At 47.5% G+C, this 12,408-nt stretch overlaps 1 protein-coding gene across 2 annotated transcripts in view; it reads left to right on the top strand.

The window, feature by feature from the left end:
* Positions 1–12,408, top strand: part of St6galnac5 (ST6 N-acetylgalactosaminide alpha-2,6-sialyltransferase 5) — a 168,801-nt gene that overhangs the window by 134,384 nt on the left and 22,009 nt on the right. For both annotated transcript variants that reach the window (XM_031375902.1, XM_031375901.1), the window contains exon 3: positions 6,290–6,699. In XM_031375902.1, the coding sequence (XP_031231762.1) occupies positions 6,290–6,699 (410 nt within the window). The remainder of the gene's footprint in view (positions 1–6,289; positions 6,700–12,408) is intronic.

The raw sequence follows: 12,408 nt of genomic DNA, 5'->3' as shown, positions 1-12,408 counted from the left end.
GAGGGAGGGAGGGAGGGAGAGAGGGGGGGAGAGCTGCCCTCCTAGGTGAAATCTCCCCTCGGAGCTCCTCATGCTGCTGGAGCTCCTCATGCTGCCGTCCTCCCCCTCTGCCACTCTGTCTCCAAGGCAGAACCCAGAGTCAGTCCTCCCACGCTCTGCTTAGCAATCTGCCCCCCCATCACTGAAGGGATGAGCACACTGACACTGCAGCAGAAATCAACTTACGCCCGTGAATGATCCCCCAGATCATTAAGACTCTAGAATTTTAAGGGTGCTGAGATGTGAAAGAACACAGCTCCCTTGGAGGACTGCAGTGCGCCCTAAGAAACCGGGTCTCACAATTTGTGTGATTTTTAGTCATTCTGCTTCCACAGCACCATTAGTCCTCCTGAAGTCAGGAGCCAGGCTCCATTTCCTCCTTGGAAGTGGCCTCACCTTCTGTACGTCCTCATCTCAGATGCTACAAGTATGTCATATGCAGAAGAGCAGAGTGGTCTTACTGCTACCCCTTAGCAACAGGCAGGATTTGGACTTGCATGGTTTTGCACCACGTACCCTGTGAACACAGGTTTCAGAGTGGGTGCTAGTGAGGGGAGAGCTGAGAGGGCAGGGCTCAGAGGGATGGGCAGGGAAGAGAACCCATGGCTGCCCTGGGCTTCCATCCTGGTGGGTTCTGACAATGTCTGGTGATCTCAGAGAATGTGTGCAGCACAGTCAGAGACTTCTCCTTCCCTGAAAAGATCTTCTGCAGGGAAGGGTAAGAAAACGAAGGAGGTCCTTGGAGTGTCCCTGGGGTGGGGGTGTTTCACTTGTCAGCCAGCCTCAGCTGTGAGAAGTGACCTGGAACTGGGCTGGGAACATCCCCTCTGCTGGCCCGCTCTCCTAAAATGCCAGCAGGTATAGGCAGAGAGCTGTCACCCATGGTCTCCCTTAGCTAATGTTACACTAGTGACCATCCAGACAGGGTGTGCCATTGGTGTGATAGTGCTAAGACTGTTATGGGGAGAACCAATCACTTTCTGGTTGGATTTGGGGCCAACATCATAGAGGCAGAGGCAGGGGAGGATCACGAGTGCTAGGGATCCCTGTCTACCATCCGTGACGAGGGCTGTTGCACAGCTAACAGAAGCTCTGAAAAGATGACATGTCAATACCCAGCCATGAAGGGAGGAGACACTTGCAAGACTCTGCTCTCTTGAGGATCTATAGGTCATTAGTTATTGATAGGAAAAGAAAAGACATTTTTCTCAGTGGTCTAGTTACCTGGTAAAGTGCCCAGGGGCCCTCCTTCTCTCTCTCTCTCCCTCTCCCTCTCTCTCCCTCTCTCTCTCTCTCTCTCTCTCTCTCTTTCTCTCTCTCTCTCCCCCCTCCCCCTCCCCCTTCCACACATGCAAGTAGAAAGAACATTATTAGGAAGAATCAGTGGAAAGGGGACAAAAGAGGCTCATCTGGGTTGATATGATTAAAAATACATGTATGAAAATTTCATAATGAAACCCACTATTACATATGATTAATACACACTAATAAAAACATAAAAAATAAAAAAAAATAAACAATAAAGTAACCTAATGAAGGAAATGTTCTGAGTTCTATGGTACCTCAGGGCATTAAGAAGTATTCGTTAAAGGTCTTCAAATGAACATCAGGGTAAATGAATGGGTGAAGAATCAGCAGCATTGGGCTACATGTTATCTACTTGGTCCCTTGTGTTTTAAAAGAGTAAGAAGGTTAGGAACTTGTTTGAGATGAGCTGTAGACTTGGTCTTCTGACCCTCCCATGTCTGAATGGCCAGATACTTGCAGCTCCTCATTGTCACAGAATACTTCAGTAGGCTTCCCATGACCAACGACGCTTGTTCTCCCAGGACAGAAGGGTTCCCAGGTCCAGGACTTTCACCTCTAACATGCAGACAACCTGAGGCACTGGGTCAGTCACTGAAGAGACTGTTAGGGCTCTGAGAAGCTCTGTCCCCTACTGACAACCCTCTGTCTGCCCTAGCCATTGTTTCAAAGTTCTGTAGCCTTGTTATTACAGAACAGACTGGAGATCTGCGGTAAGAGTGTAATTCTCATAAACGTTTGCATTAGTGAGGATTACACAGGAAACCTTTGTTAAGGATTTCAGTCGATCTGATAATTGGCAAATTTTTATGTTCTAAATATTCTTAGAAAAAAAGAGTTCCATTTAAGAATGTTCACTTATAGGACTAAGCTATAAATTAAAACTTTCAAAAATTGAATTTGTGAAGAAGAGGAGGAGGAGGCGGTGGTGTAATAACGTTTCTTGGGGCCTGCTGCTTCCTCCTTTATTCAGGGGCCCTAGTCATTAAAGACAAAGGGCACTTCCCACATCTGGTCCTGTTACCACCTTCTCCTCCTAAGATCCCCTCTTCTTGGTTGGTTTCCAGTGCACAATCCCTTGCTGATTGACTTTACCCCTGCCTTTCCGGCTCCATACTCCCTTACCTTGGGTCCCAGAGGATCTTGTGCCAGGTTTGTTCAGCACTTACTGTGGATCCTGAACATTATTCTGAGAGCATCCTCCTTACATTATTCTGAGAGAGAGCATCCTCTCCCTGGACTGCATGCTCCCTGAGAGAGACTCTCATCATGTTTTATCTACGCACCAAGTTCAATGTCTGATACATAAAATGACTCTCTGTTACAGATTAGCTATAGAGCCCTCCCACCCCCAAGATTCCTGCTTGAACACTTAGTCTCCCACTGCTGGTGACTTTTTTTTTTTTTTTTTGGTGATGAAGAGAAGTCTGTGGAAGCCTTGGGAGGTGGGGCTCTCTGGAGGGGGTGGGGCTCTTGAAGTTTATAGCCCCACCCCGTGCATGTCCTGTTTACTTGGCTTCCCAGTTTGCCCAGATGAGGACAAGCTGCCAGCTCACTCTACTGTCACATTGAGTGACAAATAGTACTATCATTAAATAAACCATATCGAGCTCTGCGTAATTCACCCACAGAACGAGACATTGAACCTTTACCCAGAAGTCTTTGCAGCAGAGGCATTGGCAGTCTCCTTCCCCTAAACCCCGGGATTCAGTGAGGAGAACAGGAGTGTGGCTCTTCCTCAAGAAGTTTAGTTCTTGACCATATGTTAGCTTCGCAGACTCAGGTCTAAACTGAGTTCTATACTGAATGATCCTCACAGGAAGTGGGGTACTAGCTGCCATTTTACTGCCTCTTCCCAGATCAGAGCCCCAAGAGTTGGAACACTCAAGAGTGAGGGATAGCTTACCGTGTGTGGGGTGAGAGAGGACAGGAGGGACCAGAGAGTGAAGCTAACAACCCAGCACCCTACTTACTCTAGCTTCCTCTTACTCTCACTTTAGGTGCTAGCCTAACTAGCCTAATGGCTAATCCCATTGGCCCTAGAGCCAGATATCTCACCTTCAAATCCCAGCTATCCCTTTCCTAACTGTATGATCAGGAGCTAAATTATTTTATTTCTTAATCTTTCAAATTTCTTATTTGTAAAGTAGCCACAATAATAGCTTACAGGATTATTTTAAAGATAAATATGGCTGCATAATAAGCTCAGACACATTCCCAACACATGCAGAGCACTCAATACATTGCTACTTGACCACTCTTTTTTTATATACTTCCAGCCTTGCAGTGGCTGCAATCCCCATCAGTCAGATTCCAACTCAGACCGCCTCCACAAACCCTGTCACACCTTGATGTATTCCTTCGCCAGGGTCCCTCACAAACATGTAAGCTTTGCAGGGCTCTGTTTCCCTCTGGTTTTTGCATCTGGCTGCCTAACTCCATGCACTGATTTGCTTTCTTTTGCTATGTTAAAACACACAGAAACATATATACAAGTAAGTAACTTTATGAGCTAAGCTGTATCCGTTTAGGAGCACACACATACACACACACACACACACACACACTTTTTTTTTTAACAACAATTAGTAGAAAAAGAGGCCATGATTTGAAAGACAACAAGAAGACATATATGGGAGGATTTGGAGATGGGGAAGAAAAGGGGAAAATAATATATTATAATCTCAAAAAGCAACTTAAAACCAACTCAAAAGGGTTTACTTGACTCACAGGTCACACTCCGTCATTGAAGGAAGCCAGGGCAGGAGCTCAAGACAGAAACACAGAGCAGGAATTGAAGCAGAGACTGGGAAGGACAAGGCCTGCTGACTCCTGCTCAGCCAGCTTCTATAGATAACCCCAGACCGCCTGCCCAGGAGTAGCACCACCCACAGTGGGGTGGGCTCCCCTCTGTTAATGTGTAATCAAGAAAATGTCCGACAGACATGACCTAGGGTGAATCTAACAGAGGAATTTCCTCAGTTGAGTCTCCCTCTTCCCAGATGTGTCAAGTTGACAAGGACAGCCATCACACCCAGTCACCTAAGCACAAGGGAACATTGCATTCCTGGTGATAACTCAGAGTGGCCGAGCTCCGATTTCTCAAGCCGGTGTGTCCATCATTAGCTCAAAGGGCTCAGTCCTGGCTCGCTGGGCTTTCACTGTGTGCTCCATAGTAAATGGTAATTGTGTTTCAAACAGTTTCGCTGTGTAGCCCAGCTGAGCGGGAACTGGCTATGTAGGCATGCAGGCCTCAAAGTCACAGGGATACAAAGTGCTGAAGTTTCAGGTGTGCACACCACTTAAAGGATAGACTTGAGAGCACCTGCCATTTACTGACTAATTCCTGTGACAAGTCCCACGCTTCAGCTGGGCTCTGCTACATGCAATGATCACTTTCACAGGTCAGATAGTACTGATCTTAAACAACAAAACGGCCCTTATCTTAGGGGTTTCCTCCGCTTCCACCAAGGTAGAATGGGCAGTTTTCCTCTGCTAGAATGGAAGAAACCAAGGCTCGTGGAGGACAGTGACTTAGCAGGTTTCTGTGACTATACAAATGTTTCAAACAAAGCTGGACCCACCTCGCCATGAGAGAAGGTCTTGGGGAACACTCCGTCAGGCTATGGCATCACTCCCATGGTTCAGGAAACTCTCACAGTGAATACAAAACTGAGTATTCCAGTGCTTAGATGGATCCTGTTTCCAGAGCCGGGTGCTCAGTCCACAACTAACTGAAAAGGGTAAAGCTCTGGGGGAGATCGGTGAGGCAACCTCCGCTCAGAATGCCTTGATTGGGCTGGGCATGCAGCTCAGACAGTAAAGCGCTTTCTGGGAACGCATGGAGCTCTGGGTTCAGGCTGTAGCCCTGCATAAGCTGTGTGGTGTGTGGAGGTGTGTGTGGAGCTGTGTGGTGGAGGAGGTGGAGGCAGGAGGATGAGGAGTTCAGAGTCACTCCTGGCTACACAGTGACATTCAGATTACCGTTTTCTTTTGAGCTTCCTGTCCTTGGGCTCAGACTCTAATTTCATTATCTTAGGAGAAGGAAGAGATATTTCCATTAAACATGAACAGGGCATGTTTTAGTTGTCAGCTTTTAGGTGTTAAAGGAAATCATTGGTTCAAGGTGCTCTACTGAGCACCGTCAGCAGCATTGCTCCGCTGGCTTTCCAGGCAGGCAGGCCATCATGGGGGTGCGTTTTCAGAAAGGCATCTAAGCACTCCAGTTCCAGAATCTGAGGCTGTGAGCTTGAGACTTTATTTACATAAATGGAAACAGATGCTGCGGCTTCTAGCCTACCCTATGCCTTTAAATGAGAAAAAATAGTCCTAATTCTTTATTTCAAAGTTACAGCATTGAATCTGCGGGTCATTGCTCCCGTGATTCATGAATGGTACTTTTTATTGAGGGTCAACATGCTTCCCCGGCATACGAGGGCCTTGACAATGCTTAGCTTTGGAATAGGATGAACAAGAGTTGCACACACAGAGTCACACGGTTTGCAGAGGAGACTTTGCTTTGCCTCGGGCCAGCTTTGGATTCGGAAATAGCTAGTTTTGAAAGTATGCCTCTGTGACTTCCCATCTCTAAGCTAACTAAGCATACAACTGTTTTCACCTTGTTGGCTTCACACGTCCACACTGGTGTCTAAGTGCGGCCAGTGACAGACAGATCAACACCAGCCCTTTCTCCCTGGTCTAACCGCCTCCATCTATAGTGTAAAAGAAAGTGAGAATCCGTGTGGTTGCAATGGACCAGATATAATCTAGTGCAAGTCGGGGAGCGGGGTGTAAAGAGAGAGAAGACATCCTTATCTAAAGACAGGGGTGTAACCTGGTGATGCCAGGGAGTGGGGTGGGTGTTAAAAGGAGGGATGAACCTGGTGATACCAAGGGAGGTAAATTCCGTGGCTGACGCCATCTTTCTCCTCCCCCTGTCTTTCAGCCCTTGAAAATGCATTGCAAGGATTGCGCCCTGGTGACCAGCTCAGGGCATCTGCTTCGTAGCCAGCAGGGCCCCCACATCGACCAGACGGAGTGTGTTATCCGCATGAATGATGCCCCGACCCGAGGCTATGGGCTTGATGTGGGCAACCGCACGAGCCTGCGGGTCATCGCACACTCCAGCATCCAGAGGATCCTCCGCAACCGCCACGACCTGCTCAACGTAAGCCAGGGCACTGTGTTCATCTTCTGGGGCCCCAGCAGCTACATGCGGCGCGATGGCAAGGGCCAGGTGTACAACAACCTACAGCTCCTCAGTCAAGTGCTGCCTCGGCTGAAGGCCTTCATGATCACACGCCACAAGATGCTGCAGTTTGATGAGCTCTTCAAGCAGGAGACTGGCAAAGACAGGTACAGGGCACAGGAGGGAAGCAGGATGTGTGAGGATGTGTGCTGGGGACAGACTCACTAAAAGCCAAGCCAAAGCCGAGGGTCTGTGTTGTGTGCTCGTGGCTCATGTCAGCAACATCAATGGGGCTCACGTGTTGGGTCGCCCCGGTAACAGACTACTCAAGTTGAGTGTATCAGGCAAAGTGGCCTGAAGCACAGTGACCATTACTGAGTAATTCATAGCCAAGTCCTTATTTTTTAAAAAAAGGCTAAAAGGAGACTGGCCTACATTAGGAAAAGTGGGACACAGTAACTTCATTGATCGAAGACAGGATGTGGAGATGAGGCTCAGTTTACTAAGTGCTCGCTGCCGCTGCCTTAGCTTGAGGGTCTTTCTCCCTAGGTCCTTAGCTCCACAGGGAAAAATGGACATGGTGGTACACGCTTAGGATCTCAGTGCTAGAGAAACTGAGACAAGCAAGTGCCTGGGGCTTGCTGTCAGCAACCCTACCCTACTCTGCTCGATGAATTCCAAGCCAGGGAGAGGCGCTGGCTCAAAGGACAAAGTGGACAGCATCTAAAGAATAATATTGACCTCTGCCATCCACACATACTCACAAACATGCACATGCGCTCACACTGACACACACACACACACACACAGAGAGAGAGAGAGAGAGAGAGAGAGAGAGAGAGAGAGAGAGAGAGATTATTTTTCCCTTCCTAAAATACAGTCATGAGGTCAACTGCTCATCACTGAAAACCTACTACTTGCTCAGTATGTGCCTCTCGGAACAATCCTCACACCTCTAGGGACAGTCCTCACGGCTCTCGGGACAGTCCTCACACCTCTCGGGACAGTCCTCACACCTCTCGGGACAGTCCTCACACCTCTTGGGACAGTCCTCACGGCTCTCGGGACAATCCTCACGGCTCTCGGGACAATCCTCACGGCTCTCGGGACAGTCCTCACACCTCTCGGGACAGTCCTCACACCTCTCGGGACAGTCCTCACGGCTCTCGGGACAGTCCTCACGGCTCTCGGGACAGTCCTCACGGCTCTCGGGACAGTCCTCACACCTCTCGGGACAGTCCTCACACCTCTCGGGACAGTCCTCACACCTCTCGGGACAGTCCTCACACCTCTCGGGACAGTCCTCACACCTCTCGGGACAGTCCTCACACCTCTCGGGACAGTCCTCACACCTCTCGGGACAGTCAAAAGCAAGATGCCAACCCTCCAAACATACAGCCTTAGACATTCACCAAGGAGCGGAGGAAGGAAATGGAGCTATAACTTATATGGCAGGAGACAAACCATGGTGTGGGGCAATGTTTTCTGAAGTGCTCCTGAAGACTAGATAATGGGTACAGAGACTGCTCAGTGGTTAAGAGCACTGGTGGCTCTTGCAGAGGACCTGGGTTCAGTTTACACACTCACATAGTGGCTTATAATCATCTGTAACTCTAGTGCAAGGGGATCTAACCCTGTTCTGACTCTTTGGGCACCAGGCACGCATGTGGTATGGACACACACATGTAAGCAAAACACACATGCACATAAAGTAGATGTTTTTAGAGATTTGATAATAGTGCATGAAGTCAGTATATTCAGGATGATTCTATAGTTGCAGATTTTTGAAAAATCTGTGGTCTGGGTGATAAAAAGGCTTTCTCACAAAGATGCTCTGGACTGAGCCCCTGGACAGTGTTTCTACAAGTACTGAAAGACCTGGGAGGGATAGCAGTCCTCCCAGGGGACCAAAGGACCAGGGAGAGAGCACACGGGGAGGACTGTAGAAAGGCCCCCTGTGGGTGCATCTAGGACATCTGGGCAAGTGGCATAAGATAAGGTCAGAAGGGAAAAGAGTCATGAGCTAGACAGAGCCAGAGAGTGATAGAAAACACTGGGGTGCTCAGGGAAGCCTCAGAGGGGTGGCCGGACACACAGCTCTGAGCTGGAATGTCAACCATGGACCTAGAGACTTGATGACCTACCTCACACCCCTGTGGAAGTAAGGGACAGTGACTACAGATCGGGCTGATCTCATAATTAATTTCTAAAGCATATACTGTTATAATTAGCATACACTTAGTGGTCTAATGCACTTCTTATTAAAAAAACAAAACAAAACTGTTACTCCATTTCTTATCTTAAATCTAAAGAGATTTGTTAAGTAAAGACCAGAAAGTACTGAATCTACTATTTGACTGGGTCATGAACATAAGATTGGGAAGTGAAGTCCAGTATCCCCAAATTCTTTGGACAAAAGAGCTGTGTTTTTCAACCTTGGGAACTTTACAGAAGTTTGAGGGCTGGGCCTGACAGCAGTGGGCCCCAGGAGGGAAGCATTACTCTGTCTACACTGCTGTAGCCTCATTCCTGGGACAACACAACAGGCCTGTGGCTACCACAGGCCAGACCCATGGCTAGCTTAGTGGGTCTACAGCTTGAGTAGGAGAGCTATGGTTAGCCAAACACACTGTGACTGGTCCATCACACTCATGGCTAGCAAAGTCCACAGTTATGGCTAGCTAACAGACCCAAGGCTAGCCTAATAGCCCTACAACTAGCACAACCCAGACCTGTGGCTAACCTAGTCAATCTCTGACCCAGCCATGAATCACATGGACACTGCTGATTAAAAGTTAAGAGCTGATACAAATCCCCATCATGGCGACCCAGCAAGAGGAAACAGCTCTGAATCTTAACAAGTTCTTTCACCAAGAACACGTTTTGTAAGGAATAGACAAACAAGGAACTATTTACAACTAAATGTTGCTGCTTAGAAATTTCACAAAAAGTTTAAACTGTCTGAACCATAGAAAACGCATTCTCTCTTTTTTTGTTTAATGATTGTTCATTAAAAGTAAGTCTACCCAAAACCCTGGAGCAGGGTTCACAAAGACAACTGCACACCGCTGCATCCCTGCAAGGGATCACATGACATGGACCGCCTGGAGATGAAACCATTCCACCCCTTGACCACTTAAGATCACTAAGGAACAGTCTCCTACAAGACACATTTACCCCTCCCAATAGCCTGACCAGTGAAAATCTTCGGCTCAGAACATCTCTCTTTATTCGCCCAGCTGTAAGAAGTGAGCCAAGTGTTTGCCACTGAGCTCCTGGGCCTCTTTCTGCAGATACACCTCAATTATCACCCACAGTGCCCAGCTCGGGCAATCTCACCTATGACCTTGTAGCTCACCGAAGCATATCGATCCTTGAGAAGGAGCTGTGCATCTCTTACCTTAGGAGACTGTCTTTACGAAGCTGGCCCAATATTGACTCACTGTTCTTATGCATCCTTATTCTTAGGCTGAAAGACAGAAACAACCTTCCAGAACAGATTTGCATTTGACTGAAACCCAGAACATTTGGGTTGAAAATATTCTTTGTATGTAAGTAGAGAAATCCAACAATATGAGCGCATATGTTGAAGACACATAAAGAGTTGGCTTTCTATCCAAACCACATTCGTCACTGGAACATTCAGCTCAGGATAATATTTTTTAAGAAATGAGCCAAGTCAGTTGATTTTGATTTATAGGAAATTTTACCCTTAAAAGTGGAGATGAAAATGACCCGTGAACATTTTGCAATTAAGAAGCATGGCAGATGACAGAGATGGCCAAATCATGTTCTTCGATATTAGAAAGTAACTATACTTGAAAATAACTTTATAATTGAATAAGGGCACATTAGGAAAATATGATTCAGAGCCAATATTATAGTAATTACATAAAGGAAGCATAAATGAAATAACGGCAGGAAGAATATTCCACTGAGATTATAAATGAGATTCTGGCAGAGCAGAAAGGCCTTTCATTGTAATTTAGTGTTCACTATAGCGTTATCAGCTCAGTGTGTTACTTCATCATAGAAAAGAATATCTGCTAATTTTCTCTAATAAGCACATGACAGCTCTTCATATTCTTTCATTACAGCTGATTAACTGTAAAAACAGTAGATATTCCTTTGTTGGAGGGAAAAAAAAGAGTTCCGATCCTTTCAGGAAGATAGAACAAAGCAGTTGCGTTTCTATGGTGCGTGATCCCAAGGCTATTATTTAGGAAGTCTGGGGAATTTTAAGTGCACTTAAAAGAGCGCCTCACTTCAGTTCCTCTAGACCTCCACTTTGTATTCTTCCCACTTCCACCTGCAAAGCCACTTCCGGTGGCTCCACGTCCTCCTGTATTCTAGGCTGTGGCATCCCAGGAAAACTTGCAGAGGGTTTCTGCTCCCAGGAAAGCCCTGGATGGAAAGGCGGAAGCTCTGGGTGTGACCATTGGTTCCCAGAGCTCTCAGGGATCTCTGGGATATAGTGAGGGTTGTGTTTTTCCTGGGTTCCATCAGACTCGTCTGGGAAGAACTGCCCCGTACGTTAACACAACAGTGATATGAACACAGGCTCCCTTTAAATGAGGGCTTTTCCTCCTCCTCCTCCTCCTCCCCTTCTCATTCAGTTGGCTCTGATTCTTCCCAAGCCCTCTAGCCCAAAGCCTTATGAAGGTATAGCTCTAGTAAGAGGCAAGGAATATATTACTACCAACAAAAGCTGGAAGCTTCGGTTCTGTGTAAATGCTGCCCTGACTACTGATGCACCTCCTCCGTCAGACCCCAGCGCCGGCCAGAGGGTTGGGAGGGTTTTCTTCCCGGGTACTAAACAGCACTGGAGGAATGCTAAATCATTTACCTTGTTCACTCACCCCAGCAGCCAGGAGAGAAGGGAGGGATCTCTATGGATCACCACCATCACCACCCCCAAATCCTTTTGTGGACATTTTCTAATGTTCTCAAATGGCCAGAGGACAGAGCATCTAGTATCTACTTTGTAGATAGACCGAGGCTCAGAGATGAGCAGCAAGCGGCCTCAGGTTATCCAGCTCACGTGACAGAAACAGGAGAGTGTCAAGCATCCGTTATCCTCATCTGCAGGGGCTTTGACAAGCTTGGTCCGGAAGCTGTGGAGTGGAGGAAAACGTGTTTAAGGCTTACGACTCAAAATTGAAACTGATGCCCACCCATTTCTGCCGGGCTCTCCACAAGGCAAAGGCCTCCTTAAAAATATTTCCTATCCCGGCACGAAGGTGAATAAAGCAGGCTGTTTAACAGTCTTCCTGCTTCTCAAAGTGCGGAGCTCCTCAGCGCATCTCGGAAAGCCCTTTCTGCAGCTCTGAGATTCACCTCACATACAGCTCTGTGGCTGGGCAAAGTCAGACAGTCTGACCTTGGGGATAAGGTGTTTGGAGCTGGCTAATGAGGCATGCCATGGCACTGAAGAAAGAAAAGGCAGCAATCCCAGAAGAACTGAAATTAACATCCACAGCAATGGAGCATGGAGACCAGTGACTCATTCTCAGGACTCAAATTAGACCTTGCCGATGTGTCTCTGCTGGTCTCCCGAGGCTGGGCGGCTTGGACGGCCCCCTCTCAGATGTCTGCACACACATGTTAATGTATGGCAAAATGCACAGATTTATTTCCTTCAACTTGTCAGTTTGGGACTTGTCAGAAGATTCTGAATGCCCTTAGGTGAGGTAAAAGTAGAGGCTCTATTAGATGCAAGCATCTCTCTGGCTCTCTCTTCCTCCACTCCTCCCAAATGCACGTGCTCCTCCTAAGAAAAGAAATTCAGTCACGACGCTGGTGTTCTTAATGTGCTTGGGACAACCTTTGACCTTGGGATGGATGGATGGATGGATGGATGGGTGGGTGGGTGGGTG

The sequence above is a fragment of the Mastomys coucha genome, unplaced genomic scaffold (assembly GCF_008632895.1).
Source record: "Mastomys coucha isolate ucsf_1 unplaced genomic scaffold, UCSF_Mcou_1 pScaffold16, whole genome shotgun sequence".
Lineage (NCBI taxonomy): Eukaryota > Metazoa > Chordata > Mammalia > Rodentia > Muridae > Mastomys > Mastomys coucha.
The sequence above is the reverse complement of the archived record's forward strand: the minus strand, read 5'-3'. Positions and strand labels throughout refer to the sequence as shown.